Source organism: Hylobates moloch, unplaced genomic scaffold (assembly GCF_009828535.3).
Source record: "Hylobates moloch isolate HMO894 unplaced genomic scaffold, HMol_V3 SCAFFOLD_15, whole genome shotgun sequence".
In the NCBI taxonomy this organism is placed as follows: Eukaryota; Metazoa; Chordata; class Mammalia; order Primates; family Hylobatidae; genus Hylobates; species Hylobates moloch.
In genome coordinates this window covers 42,908,087-42,923,755 of record NW_026652290.1, presented here as the reverse complement: position 1 = coordinate 42,923,755, position 15,669 = coordinate 42,908,087, and the positions used below count along the sequence as shown (strand labels likewise).

The window sequence follows — 15,669 nt, the reverse complement described above, 5'->3', positions numbered from 1 at the left end:
TAGGTGACTCCTACCTATGGCTATAATTCCATAAAAAGAAAGCGTTTTTTTCTTGCTGAAATTATAAAAAAAGGATGGACTAATAAGCCAATTATGCTGGGATTTGACTATTTAAAAATTAAATAACTAAAGCCTCATCTTATGTCAAAACAAATTTCAGATAGATAACTTTTCATCTATTTCTTTTTTTTTTTTTTTCCTGAGACGGAGTCTCGCTCTGTCACCCAGGCTAGAGTGCAGTGGCGCGATCTCAGCTCACTGCAAGCTCCGCCTCCCGGGTTCACACCATTCTCCTGTCTCAGCTTCCCAAGTAGCTGGGATTACAGGTGCCCGCCACCATGCCCGGCAAATTTTTTGTACTTTTAGTAGAGATGGGGTTTCACCATGTTAGCCAGGATGGTCTCAATCTCCGGACCTCATGATCTGCCCACCTCGGCCTCCCAAAGCGCTGGGATTACAGGCGTGAGCCACCGCGCCCAGCCCATCTATTTCTTTTAGTGTCTTATGTTAGATTTTACTCTAATCTTTGGTAACGGTCTTTGTAACCATACTAACAAAGGAAGAGAGAATTACAAAATTTAATTTGTCCACTAACAGCAAAGATTAATCAACAAACTGGAAAAACTGTTTGCAATGTAATTAGGAAAGACTGATTTTCTTAATATTTAAATAACTCTTTTAACTCAGTGAGAAAAATATATACAAACACTTCAACAGAAAAATGGGTAAAGGATATGAACAAAAAATGCACAAAGGTTTATATATGAGAATTGTTTGCTCATTTTGGAATTATAAATTGGATGTCTAAGAATTTTTCTTAGGAACAAATCACATATATATACAAAATTTACTTAGTTACTCATTGCAGAATAATTTGTAATAGTGAAAAAACCTAAAACAGCTTAGATAACCAACAAAAGGATTATACAAATAAATTATGGGATAAAATCACTGAAGTTGTCCAAATAAATGAGATGCTGAACCACTAAAGACCACACACTGAATGTTGCCAAAAACTGTATAACGACATGGGAAAGTGGTTACAATAAGTAAGGAAAATAAATGAGATAATAACCAAATATAGCTTTAATCTCAATTTAATCAGAAAGATAAAGCACAGAAAAAAGACCAGAAGGATCTGCTCTTTAATCAAAACATTAAATGTGATCATTTCCAGATTACAGAACCACCGGTGATTTTTTTCTTCATGTTTTTTTGTTGTTGTTGTTGTTTTGAGACGGAGTCTTGCTCCATTGCCCAGGCTGGAGTGCAATGGCGCGATCTTGACTCATGAGTAGCTGGGACTACAGGCACCTGCCACCACGCCCGGCTAATTTTTTTTTTTTTTTGTATTTTTAGTAGAGATGGGGTTTTGCCATGTTAGCCAGGATGGTCTCGATCTCCTGACCTTGTGATCTGCCCACCTCAGCCTCCCAAAGTGCTGGGATTACAGGCGTGAGCCACCGTGCCCAGCCCTTCTTTATGTTCTTAATGTTATCTAAATTTTTGTAACGAAGACTTGTTACTTACAAAATCTTTGCTGTCCTTTGCAGCAAAACTTCCAGAAAGACTGTAGGTAATGTCTCTAATTCCTCTTCTTGCTTCTCTCTCAAACCCAAATAGACATTGGCCCCAAAAACTCTCATCAAGGGAGATGCTGACCTCCATGTTACTAAGCCTAACACAGCAGAGGTGACACTGGTAATAACTCCCTTGCCTTCTTGAGACCCCCTTTCCTCATGGCTTCCCGATGCTATACTCTGTTTTCTTCCTACCTACTGATCCCTTCTTTTTTGCTGGTTCCTTCTCATCAGACTGATCCCTTTAGGTAGGAATACACCACAGCTCAGCCCTCACCACCTGCCCTCACTCCCTGGGTTACGACATCCAAGCTCAAGGCATTAGATGCCACGTGTATATGCACAACTCCCAAATCTAGACCTCCAGCCCAGATACAGATTTCGTTCTCCAAACTCCAGACTTGTGGGTCACCTCCACTTGGATGTCTAAGAGACAACTCAAACTCAATAAGCCCAAGTGAGTAAGTAAACTCTTGCTCTTGCCCCCAACACCTGCCTCACACATAGTTTTTCTCATCTCAGTTGATAGTGACTTCTTCCTTTCATTTGCTTAGCTCAAATATCTGTCCTCAGTTCCTCTGTCTGTCATCCAAGCTGTCAGCCAATCTTACTGGCTCTCCTTCAAAATATATACAGAATCCAATCTTACCATCTTTGCTGTCCCCATGGTCCCAGCAACTATCACCTCCCCTAGATTAGCACAATAACCTGCCAAGCCATGTTCCACTTCTCCCCTGACGCATTACAGCTCATTCGCAGTGCAACAGCCAAACCGATCATTTTCATACCTATGTCAGATCATGACACTCCTCTGCTCCAAACCCTTCAATGGCTCCCAATTCTCACAGTAAAGCCACGGTCCTTACTGAGGCTTGGCAGGCCTTGCAAGACGTGGCCTCCCTTGCCACTTCTCCCACCCCATGTACACCGCTGCAGCATGCTGTCTTGTTGCTATCCCAGGCGAGGAGGCACATTCCCACTCAGCCTTCACTCCAGCTCTCCATCCCACTCCACCTGGCACGTGCCTTCTCCCTGCCATGTCTTCCTGGCTAGCTCTACCACGTCCCAGCCTCACTGTTCTCCTTCTCACATCTCACTGTCTCAGTGCAGTGACCCAGCCACCCTCTCAATGCTGTACCCAGCTCCCACCCTCCACCCCCATGGGCATCCCCAGCCCTCTTTCCCCCGCTCTGCTTTTTCCTCTCTCCATACCACTTACTGTCAACTGCCAAAGGGTTAAAAATCAAAATTCTAACAGGAATTTAGGTAGGCTATGGTGACACAGGAAGGCTCCTCTGACTTTTAGGTCTGTCTGGTAAAGGGCGTCATGACCCTGTGTGAGGGACTATCCTGAGGGACACAGTAAGGACCTAGTAGGTACGAATCAGTCATCAAAGATGGATGAAAATGAAATTGCCAGCAATTAAGAAATCCCAGGGGCATGACCAAAGCTAAGAAGAGTTAAGTTATAGAAGGGTTGATTTGTCCATCAGCATAAGGGTCAGAGCTGCCCAAAGATGAAAAGGGCACCCCAGGAGGGCACCATCCCCTTCTGCTGGGGGGTTTCAGTGTAGCAGCATGAGCCTTAGCAGGGATGCCACAGAGAGCATCAAGCATCCCTCGGGGGATGGAGGAGGCCTTCATCACTGATGGAGATATCCAAGAATGGGGGGGAGGTGGGCAGAGGGCCTGTGTATACCTTTTGTCAGGGCTTATAGAGAGAAATAGCTGAATGCATACATTTTCCTATTTTCTGCTGTTAATCCTTTTGTTACACACATAAGGGGTCAACCGTTTAGTGTGTATTAAAGACATGCCAAGGCCTATATGGACACAGATGCTATTCCTGAAGGTTATGTCTGTCAGATAACAAATACACAGAGCTCAGGAGACATACACGGCTTATGTTCACCTAAATTATGAAACAATGCAGCCTTCCCATGAATAACTGAACGAGGAATCGTGACAGAAACAGGATTGGTAAAGTACTAAATGGCAGGCAGAGAAAAAGGCTGAGAGACATTCTGGGAAACAGCACCCCATGGGGCCAACGGGTGTTCTAAGAACTCTGCATATTTTAGGCCTTTCGTACATTAAAACCTAGTTCATGTGGCAGAGACGCTGGAAATGTGGGCTCTCTCCTATATTGCTCTGTTCCCCTCATCACCCTCCTCATTCCCACATCATCTTGTGGTCAGAGAACATGACCATCTGTGGGAGCACACGCGCAGCACACCCGCACACACTACCCCCAGGGAAGGACTTCTGCTCATGAAAATCAAACAAAGGAGAACAAGGAAAAAGAGGCAGAGAACACAGCGTCCCACTCAGAGCACTGCCTGTTAAGTGTTTATTTCTGAGGCCAGCATCTAGCTCTATGATTTATTTTATATGTGCTGTGTTTACATACATCAGTAAATGCGGTTTCCATTTCGCTTTGTAACAGCAGCTATAAATTATATGTTGGAAGTGTTTGGCTCCTCTCTTCCCATAAAGGTCTGGCAGGGATTACGGAGGCCCCACACGGGGAGGCCCAGGATTGGTGGGGAGCACCTTCTTTCATCCATATCCTTAAATTAATTAACTCATCCAATAAGCATCTATTGAGCACAAACTATGTGCCAGGAACCATTAGAGATGCTTCAGTAAGCAGTACCGTGAAAATAGAACAAAATAAACAAAAATCCCTGACTTTGTGGAACTTATAATCTAGTGAAATTCATCCACCTCTCTTCAATTTCTACACTCAGAGCTGTCAACCCATCTGGGGTTGGACACATGAGCAGGTAAATGCGAAGCAAACACAGCCACTATAAATAACTATAGGAATTATTATGAGTGTGAATTGTTTCTGAGGGCTTACTATGTGCCAGCCACTGTGCTAAGCACTGTAAGTACTAACTCATCTAACAGTCATAAAAATGCTATCAGGAGGTTCTACCATGATTCTGTCACAGATGAGGCAACTGAGGCACCAGGCCATCTGGCCAGCAAATGGAATGAAGAAACTCAGACATTCCAGCTCTAGAATCCACACTCCTTGCTCTGCTCTAGAACTGGGCCAATTACAGCAGAGAGAGGGGTCCCAGTCAGTATCACTTCCGGAGACATCTCTTGGTCCCACAGCCCACCGTTTGGTCAGAACAGCAACAGGAGTGTGAGGCATGGTCAACGGGTGCTTGCCACATGAGTAGCTATAGAATGGGATCTGCAAACAGCACTAGGGAGACTCCATTTTCATCTACTGTAAATGTATTGCTAATGCTGGTTAATCATGTGGAGATAAGTGATTCTACTGCTCAGCCCAATTAAACACACTATTTAATACACTGTGGCTTCAAACAGATCTGTCTCAACAAGTCATTCTAAACGCTTACTATGTGAACATTTTAATACTTGTCCTCAGCTCAAATCTTGTTGATTTAGTATTTCATTTAATTGGGAATAAAGCTCTCATGTGATACGTTCCACTATAGATAACAATAGCTCAGAAAAAAACAAATACACAGAAAAAGAGAGAAAAGGTGATCTCAGACTTGAAAATAAGATCTCAGGAGGGGGCTAGCATCAAATAAGGAAGAATTACACTCACTACTCAGGATTTGTGATATTAATCCAGGATAATCTTGGTTTTCAAGATTTCAGTTATTTCTAATACAAAGGAACTTTTAGAATTTCATCTCTCTCTAGCACGCACACACACACACATACATAAACATAAAATCACTCTCAACAATATACTCACTTTTCTATTTTGTTTGCTTTCGTTTCAAAGGTGTTTAAATAACAGAAATGTAGCCAATATTTGCCAAATGCTTACTATATTGTCACTGTGCTAAGCACATTACATACGTCTCATTCACTCCCCGCTGCTGCAATAACTCTGCCAAGCAGGTATCATTATCATGTTCTCCACCTCACACATAAGGAAACTGAAGCCCTGAGGAATTAAACCACTTGCTCCCCATCACACGGCTGACAGGTGGCAGGCCCAGTTCTTGCCAGTCTCCATAGCTGCACCCATTCCACAGCATTCTACCTCTTCCCTGTATATCTGAAAGACTGCACAAGATTTCTGACCAAAGAAAAGATGAAAGACACAAGCTTTTCTCATGAAACTGGAAAAGTGACACCTGCTTTGTGGGTGGAATACACGCAGGATCACACGTCACTTTCAACTGACTCCAAATGCAGAGGCCAGGGCGGTGGGGGCGGGGGGGGGGGGGGCGGCAGCGGTTCTTAAGCAGCCCCAGGTGTGGAGCTCAGGCCCTGGAGGCTGCAGCTGAAGGGAAAGCAGCCCTGTAATCCGTTCAGACGCATTCCGGGAGAGAAAGCTTTACCAGAACTGAGAAAGTACGGAAAATAAAGTGGGCTTGCTAATAATCTCCCTCCAGGTCCCGCCCTCCACGCTTCCTGGTCAGTGGTAGTTTCCCACCCTTAAGGCTAGAAAACTTGGCTTAATGATATGTCTGAAGGAGCCCAGAGAGGAAAGAGAAAGCAAAAAGTCTCTAGCACCTTCACACACACGACACATTTTAACACACTTTCTTCAAATTTCTCATCACAAGACTACAGAAACTGAAACTGAAGTTTTTTCATGTTAAATGCCTTACCTTTCTTATTTTTATTTTTATTTTTTTTTTTTTGGGTTTTTGGTTTTTTTGAGACAGAGACTCACTCTGTCGCCCAGACTGGACTGCAGTGGCACGATCTCGTCTCACCGCAATTTCTGCATCCCGAGTTGAGGCAATTCTCCTGCCTCAGCCTCCTGAGTAGCTGGGATTACAGGCATGCACCACCACGCCCAGCTAATTTTTGTGTTTTTGGTATACATGAGGTTTTACCATGTTGGCCAGGATGGTCTCCATCTCCTAACCTCGTGATCCACCCACCTCGGCCTCCCAAAGTGCAGGGATTACAGGTGTGAGCCACTGCGCCCCGCCCAAGTGCCTTACCTTTTAAGACCCCATTGGCCGAACATAAAAGGACTGGAAAATGTGGAAATATTTCCACTTGCCAGTCTTCATTACGACCTTCAGAACGACCCATCTAAACTACAGAAACCAAGTGCTTCCCTCCAGCATCTGAGACCAAGGTTTGGGTCTCCAGTCTTCCAGGTATACGCAGTACAGGCACTCCACGTTCTAAGAGGACGGAAGCTGCCCATCGAGCAGACAGGAGGAAGTGCAGAGCGTAACCATCCGTGCTGTTGCTATGCCACGCTGTCCTGCGGGACGTGGCCTCCGACTGCCATGGGTGAGCGAGGGTGATGGGAAAGATGACACCACAACAGGTGGGGAAACTGAGTCTCCAGGCTTGCCACACACCCTCATTTCTTCCAGGAGCAATCAGATAGCATACTTCAATTTGAAAACATTATACATCTCAAATGTAATTAAGAAATTCGGCTGGCATGAATATGTAATGTACACATTGCTTTACAGATGCCTTTTTTGCCTGACAGGCTGGTGCCGACTTTAATTTGGAAGAAATCCATTTTCATACAAAGGTAACCAAGAGTGACAGGAAATAGGAAGCCTACATCATTTATCTTCTGTGAACTTTAGAAAAAATCAGTTAATTGCTTTTCTAGGAAGCTATTTTATGGAATCACGGGTGCTTCATCTTTCTATTCTTTTTCATGGCACAAACGACAATTTTAAAATGCCCTTCATGAAAATTCTATGATTAATCAATACATCTCAGACTATTTAATTACTTATTTTAACAAATAAAATTCTGATCAACCATAAATGGTTTCTCTGTTCTTATAGATGAATTATCAACCACTATGAAAACATCTAGGATACCACAGTCTATTGATTGATATTCAAATTCAGGTGTCTCTTTCCTTACCACTGACTAAGCTATGGGCACCAGCTCCTGGCTTCCTTTGCTCCCCTGGCTTATCAAATGAATTCTGTTCCCAGCCACTGGAGCCCTCTGCAACAGCAGTTTCAAACTATCACTACTTATTAAATTGCAAACAGAAAACTATAACATGTAGGTTTTGGAATACACTGCTGAAGCTGTAACTTGTCAAACCACCAACTGGAAAAGGCCCAGGACTCTCCTATGTTGTCTCAATGGCTCTGCATGTTAGGATTTTCACGCCACTGTCCTATTTTGTGCCCTGCCCCCATCACCTAACATATACATATGTATTTTTAAATTCTACCAAGTTTAGGTTAATATAACTTTTTTCAAATCTAAAATGATCATCTTAGTAATGATTTTATATTATTCCATGAGCCAAAGACAGATACACTATGAAGTTAATGATGCTTAAGCTTCAAGGTCTCTAAGGCCCTGGAGAGTTGGAGGGGGGGGGGTTGGGGGTAGTACTGTGTTAACACAGTTATAGGTCTTTGAAATAATGGCAAGGGTGAGATATTTTCTATTCATTCCTAAAGAAGATCCCCAAGACTGCAAATTTGAGGTCCCACAAAACTGTTTCTGCCTCTCTAGGTTAACAGTCCCCAATGTTTGGATCTGGAATTACATGCTGAGCACAAAATATTAATTTGTGTGTGTGTGTGAACAAAAAATAATTCACTTCAGTCAGAAATAAAATTCAGTGTGCTGTGCCCTAGAACATTCTAGAGGGCATGCTTTGGCTATTCGTTAGTCCCTGATCTCTCACCCAACCGTAGACACCTTTCCAAGGGGCACTCCCAGGGAGGCTCACTTAATGAGGAGTGGTGTTCAGAATAAAAGACTCAGCTACAACAACAAAAATGTGTTTTTCATTAAACACAAAACTGAGTCGGAAAAAGCCAGCCAAGAAGCAGGTGTACGAGTTAAGGAATTCTCTTGAGGTCTTTAACTTCCACATCAAATTGCACTGGATTTTTCTGCACTAATTACCTATTATTGAAGACTCAGGAATTATTGCAAATAATTTGCCATAGCAGCAGGTAGGGTGCAGATGTTGTAAGGGAAAGAATGAAGAGTTTATGAAGTGTAAAACCAGGCAAAAGGGATTCAAAATTTCCAAATTTTAAAAAATAATACAGAATTGTTTTTCTACTACAAGGGTGATGAAGGTGAGGGAATTTTCCTAGGGCTAAAAGGCCAATTTTAAACTTAATTTGGACTGCAAATGAGAGAAACTGCAAATTAAAAGCTATGTGCTGGAGTCTAATTTATTCAGTTAATGTAAATTTCTTGGAGATTACATCTTACATTAAAAAAAAATTCTCTCATTGCATTGCACCTAGTTATTAATCTGATTTTCTTATGAGGAATGTACCTATATGATGCCAAACAGCTATTTTTGCATGGCCCTCCTTGTTTTTATGTCATTTTTACCTAAGCCTTCCAGCCCCCAAATTCTTCACACTGTGATAAGTCTTGCTCTGTAGCTAACATCCTGAAAAACCATAGTCAAGTAATAACCTTGCAGGTCATTTTCTTTGGAAATTTCCCTAAAAAACACCTTCTCTACCTCACCGGAAATTAATGTCTGTACTATTGAGAGGACATTTTCATACCAGCAGTATCTTTATTTTTAAAAATATCAGCATGAATATTTTTGAAATTGTCACATTAAATTGTTTTACCTCTTTCAAAAAATAAAAATATTTATTCCCTCAAAAGTAAAATCTGGTTGATAAAATTCTTCAGCTTCTATGTTATGATTCTGAATTTTATTTATTTATTTATTTTTTGTAGAGATGGGATCTCACTATGTTGCCCAGGCTGGTCTTGAACTCTGGCCTCAAGCAATCCTCCCACCTCAGCCTCCCAAAGTACTGGGATTACAGGAATGAGCCGCTGTGCCTGGCCTGATTGTGGATTTTATTGGAATAGCCTATAAATATTGAACAATGTACCTGCAAAAGAGTATGTCTTAATCTTCTCTTGGAATACTGTCAACAAAGATCTCTGAGTTTGAAAGGTAGAAATAACTTATTACTTGGCTGCTGACTGTGAAATTTAGTCATGTTTTTATTGTGGGAGTGGACTGATTAAACAGACAAGTGTTATAAGGTTCAAATTACAATATTTCTCCTAATATGCAGTGCTTTTAACTATGATAAACACTGCACCCCCCTTCACCAAAAAAAAAAAGAACCCACCTACCAATTTTTAACTTTCTTCTACAAACACCTCTTATCTCTTCTCTATCAAAGCATGATTGGCCTTTTTGAAATATTCAGGACAAAATGTTAGGAAGAGGGCAGGCTCGCTAGTTCAATGTCACTACATATAGGGGAAATGGAACACTTCCCATAGAAAGCTCTGATTTCTCTCAGCATGAGTCTCTGTCTGAGGCATCCCCCTCTCTTTCTGCTAACCAGACACCATACACAGCATGTTCTTTCCAATCTGAGTCCTCAAAGGGCATCCTGAAAGTGTCCAGGTTATTAATGACATACCCAAAAGCCTCATAAAAACTGCACCATTATCTGCTTAAGGCTTTACTGGCAATCAAAAATTCATCTTTTTTGTTTTAACTAGAGTTTTATGAACTCACTGAATTCCAAAATAAACAAACATGTAAATTATTACCTAATAAATCTGAAGTTTCTCTGGTAGATAAAAACCATTTTAACAAGAAGTCAATTGAGATTTAAATAATGAAGGGGTTCCTGGTGGTTGTAAAAGTCAGTCACCACTGGCTCAAGGATACGCCGGAATTTATTTGCTGCTACCAGTCATTTGATGATGACGAATCAAACAGCCTGATGAATTCAGTTTTGTAAGGTGGTATCTATGTGTGTCTCCTACAAACTTTTAAAAACATAAATGCCTATAGAAATTACATTTTGCTTCCATTAATTCCTAGTGAACATTTTCTAGAATCTATCATAAACATGTAATCAAAAAAAGTTACGGTATACCTGTCACTTAATTTTCTCTACAAAACCAGTGTAAACATCTCATAGATTAAAAAAGAGGTCTTCTCTAAGGGTGATATATTGATCTCCCTATCAGTCTGTGGTGATCTCTGAGATGATAGTTCAGAAATGTTTAAGCTCAGCCTTGTCAAAAATGCAACAACAAATGTCAAATCATTGCTTTCATTTGGTTATTAAATCAAATTAAGATACAAAGAATATTCTGGCCACACTGTTATTTAGTCTTTAAAGAATATGTTAAAAAGAGAAAAAACTGAACAGTTCTTAAGTATAATGTTCAAGAACTCACATTTAATTTTAGTTAGTATACAATATCACAGCAAAAAATATGTATGCATGGTCATATGTTTTTCTTCATGTACTCTTCACAACCATCATCAATTTGGAATATGGTCTGAGACAGGACGGGATTTCCAAACCAAAACATTTGAATAATTCACCATATTCAAAGTTGAATAATTTAAACAATTAATTTAAAAACTATTATGAGGTTTACTTGGTAAAGTTTGTGTTAAAATATTTCAAAACACAAAAATGTTCAGAGAGTTTTGGAGCTCTTTTACATAAAAATTTGTCTTAAATAGCTAAACAGATACTGAAATTATAGCCTTTAAGTGCTTTTCTTACTTCTGAATCACTTATTCACTTATTTCTTAATTTTATTTATACCTCAGTGAACACTAGCTGTTCAGAAGAAATTCTCAAACTATACTGAAGGGGACATTCCTTCCCTAACTAATGCATACACACACAACTGCATTTGCTGGAACTCTAAAAATTCAAATTATAATAAATTTGAGATTTTAAGAAATCATTATTTAAGTATGCCCCCCTTTTAGTGACTGCTACAAATCCTACCACATGAAGTCAACCACATCACTGAAAAAAAAGAAACATGGAAACTGAATTCACAAGGGTCAAATTGTCACTTGTAACTACGCAGTTGCACGTGAACGGTGCTGATAAAGACTCACCTCCCCCTGCTTGGGGATGCTGAACTTGGAGAGCTTGGCCTTGGCTCTGGCTGGCTCCGGCTTGCTGGCAGGGACTCCCCTGTATGATGTGCAGTGCACGCTGGTTTCCGAAGACGACTTCAGCTTAGGAGACTCATCAGGGGCCTGATCTTGGCCATCCATTGGCCGCACGTATGCAGTCGGTTTCTGCTGGACCAGGCTGGGTTTTGAAGCTAGGGATGGAGGAAAGTTCTGAACACAGTGTCCGCTGCTGCCATGCTTGGCCACCATGGCAGGTGGCCTCTCCTGGGTCTGAAGGCCCACCTCCACATTGCACACTTGTTTGGCCCGTGGCTGCTGTCTGCCAACACCATCTCCAAGCAAGGTCCTGAGAGAGCCCTGTTGTGCTGAGTTGGAAGAAGAAGAGGAAGATAAGGATGAGGGGCTTGATACATGGGGATTTTCTTTTTTCATTATAGTTCTCTGGGTTTTAGCAGATTTTTGCAAATTAAGCAACCTGTGCCTGTGCTTACTTGCTCTCTGTTGGCCGTCGGAGGGTGGGTGCCCAGCCTTCTGCCAGCCCATAGTGCCTCTCTTACTCTGCTGCACGGGAACAGCTGCTGGTGTGGAAGTTGTAGTGCTACAGATAGATGAGGGCTGGGTCTGGGCTCTTGAATCTGCAACAAAATGTTCATCAATCTTGTTCACAGGAGTCTGAGGAACCCCAGGTTTGGGAACTCCAACGAGATGACTCTGATTGGATCTATCAGTTAAAAAGTCTTTCATTTCATCATAATTGCCTAAAGTGTTCTGGATCCGGTTGGAGAGTTCATCCCCCTTGTTAGTCTGGAGAAAGAAAAACACATCCACGCTATTGTTAGAGACAACAGAAACACCGGAGATAATCGACAGGTGCCCTTATCAATCACAGAGCCAGGGTTGTCACATGTGGAATGAGATCTGAGAGATGAAATCGAAATCCTTATCGTCTCTGAAGATGTCTGTCAGCACTTGGGGATGCACCAGAACAGGAAACCTGTAATGGCCTTGGGGTGCATAAAAAGGGATCTATCCGGCCAGGTGCAGTGGCTCATGCCTGGAATCCCAGCACTTTGGGAGGCCGAGGTGGGCGGAACACCTGAGTTCAGGAGTTTGAGACCAGCCTGACCAACACGGCAAAACCCTGTCTCTACTAAAAATACAAAAATTAGCAGGGTGTGGTGTCGGGCTGCTATAGTCCCAGCTACTCAGGAGGCTGAGGCAGAAGAATCACTTGAACCTGGGAGGCAGAGGTTGCAGTGAGCCAAGATCACACCACTGCACTCCAGCCTGGGTGACAGAATGAGACTCTGTCTCAAAAAATAAAAAGGAGCAGGGGGATCTATCCTTGGTATTGGGTGTGTTGCAGCTAAAACAGATTACCTGGAAATTAGGAAAATTAACTATTACAACTTTAAAAAATGAACTGGATTAAGTCTTTCTATGATTAGATTGTCCTGTAATTGTAGTCCCGTTAGAAGCTTTACTTGAAAATTCAGATTTGGCTCGGGATTAGTCTAAATATCATTCTTGCCAGAAATCCAGAGTGACAGGCAAGAGATGTCAATGTGAAGCTTAAAGGAACATGGGGCTAAATGTTCAGGAAGCCGGAATGACCCAGAGCTCCATGCCGCCTAAGGTATTTGTGAAATCTGGGACGACATTTCATTTTGGAAGCAAGGTTATATTTCTGGCCTTTGGTAAAAATGAGAAATAATCTTAGACTTTCTTTCTCATTAGCCCTAACAGGTACTCTAATCGTAGCATGATCCATGTACGACAAATACATAACACAACCTCCTTCTAATAGTGTTTGTTTTCTACGATCTGAGAAAACATAACAAATGGGATTGACCTTGATATGTCAACGCAGAGATGAAGTCTGTATTATTGATAAAAATCACAGCAAGCAGATCTCAATAGTAAACAAAAGTTGCATGTTACTGACGGAGTAACCAGTAAAGCCATGTGAACCACACACCTCAATTTCTGGGGGAAGACCCCATACTTGGTGGCTGAGCTGTCTTCCCTGGGCTGAACAGACAGAAGATGCAAGTTTGGTCAGCCAATTCTTTTAGTCAAGGCCACCATCACAGGCAGTGAGAGGAACAAGTGAGAGGTAGAGATGAACAACTGAAAACCACCTACCTTGTAGGGCTCACTGAAGAGAGAGTAACTAGAATTAAACGTGCCGTCATCCTGTTGAGTTTCTTGATTTCTTCTTTCTCGTTCTTTCCTCCGTAATGCATTTCTATCTGGTTCATAGACACTGCATCAGGAAAAAGAAGAGAGAACAATCACACACACAAATTAAACTGTAAAGCCCAATGTAACACTCGTGTGAGTGCAGAAGTCTGGTTCGTGGACAAATGGTGATGATAACAAGAACACGGATGAGACAAAAGCCAGAGTCATCAGGCAGTGTGCTGGGGTGTCTAACAATTACATTCTTCGGGGGAAAAAGAATCCTTAGGACCAGTTCCAACCAGTACTAGGTTTCTCTTCCTGGTATGTGAAAGAGGAACTGTCTAAGCAACTTTGACAGGAGAAGACTGAAAGTAATCTTAAGGCAGACGGTAATTACAGTGACGTGTAAATAGAAATTATGAGCATATTTTCTCTATGACAGAGCTTCTGAGTGTTATATGGGAATGCTCCTGTTCTTTTTTTTTTTTTCCTTTTTGCATGGCTGTGTTTCTGTAGTGATTCTTTCATTAACTAGCTCCCTAAAGAGCTGTAAAAACTCCATGCTGCAGTGGTTTTCACAGTTATGAGCCTTCTTCTGATCTCTGTTAATCAGTCAAGTTGTCAAACGACTACTGAATCAATTCTTCCTTCTGATATATTTGACACTATCACTCCTCCTAACTATGAAAAATGTGCCAGGAGGAAGGGGTGCAGGCAATGAGGGGAGAGAACGGAAATTGAATTATGTTGTGTCATCAAGGAACTCAGCCTTTTGTTGAAGAAAATTAATATCTATTCTCTCAAAATACAATTATGAAGTGGCCAGGCACCAGACAACTGGAAGAAATGAGGAGGAAATAAAGTGTTCCTTCCCCCTAATAAGGAGAAAACAAAGGGGTTAATTCAACTAGTGATGAGGAAGTGACTTGTTTACTGAAGGAAGGAAATGCACTTGTTTTTCTGGCTTCGTGGATAAAGAAATCTGGCCTCTGTGTAGACAACAGAACCAACACTACCAATCAAAAAGAGCTTACAGATCCCTTAAGATGAGCTCTGTCCTCCTTTCCCAGCAGAAGCAGGTGGGTTCAGTGACCTGGCCATCATTCTGCTTCCAGCTCCTACTTGGTCCAGTGGGCAGATGCTGAGCTGGGAGTCGGGACACTCACCTGCAAAATGTGGTTCTCCCCAAATCAGCGACATGGGGACGGAAAAGCCACTCGGTCTCTCTACGCCTTAATGACTTCATTATAAAGCAGGGGCATTTCATGGCACTGTTATAAGGCTTAAATGTGAAGGTAATCTATAAAATGGCTTTGGAGTAGCTTTAGGTGCCACAAAATCCAACATATTGCTAATAAAATATTGTTAATAATAAAAGGATCTGTGCGTTCAAAGGAACTTATAAAAATTGTGATTTTTTAAAAGCTAAATAACTATCTTTAGTAAAACAGAAAGTATATGTATCATGTAGCTGTAGGGGACACACAAATTATTGTAAAATAAATATTGCTTATCCTAGCTCTGCCCGTGTGGCTGGGGTACACTTTAAATTTGCTGTCTAAGGGGTGATGTGATGCTACACATGCTTCTGGCAAGGCTGCTGCAGCACCTAAGGCATTTAATTTAAATTTAAGATTAGGGAATGTAAAGAGATCCAGAATATGGAGCCTATTAGCATTTTAATTCATCCTTAGTATATTACCCACAGTTATTAGATTTGGGAGTCCAACCAGTGACCTTCATATAATGGGGACTGCAGCCTCTAGAATCTTCTACCAATTGAGAGGCTCACAGCACTAACATCACGATCACTGATCACTAAGAACTCTCTGGGGTGGCTGTGGTGACAGTGACCAGCCTAAGGAAAGCAGGAGATGGGAAAGACACTCTTATTCACAGAACCAGACTTCCAGTTCCCAGTAGATGGTATGATGGTCCTGCCCTGCTTATGGACATTTGTAATACGAAACCCCGGCTTTCACGAACATTCCATGGATTTCAAATGGAGACTGCTCTGAGGACATATGACCCACACTGCAGATGGAT

At 41.7% G+C, this 15,669-nt stretch overlaps 1 protein-coding gene across 5 annotated transcripts in view; it reads right to left on the bottom strand.

Annotated features, from left to right (window-relative positions):
• AFF3 (ALF transcription elongation factor 3) overlaps positions 1-15,669 on the bottom strand; it is a 611,721-nt gene that overhangs the window by 464,712 nt on the left and 131,340 nt on the right. For all 5 annotated transcript variants that reach the window (XM_058429074.1, XM_032176529.2, XM_032176532.2 and 2 more), the window contains 3 exons: positions 13,585-13,705; positions 11,931-12,243; positions 11,419-11,804 (listed from right to left, as the gene is read on the bottom strand). In XM_058429074.1, the coding sequence (XP_058285057.1) occupies positions 11,419-11,804; positions 11,931-12,243; positions 13,585-13,705 (820 nt within the window). The remainder of the gene's footprint in view (positions 1-11,418; positions 11,805-11,930; positions 12,244-13,584; positions 13,706-15,669) is intronic.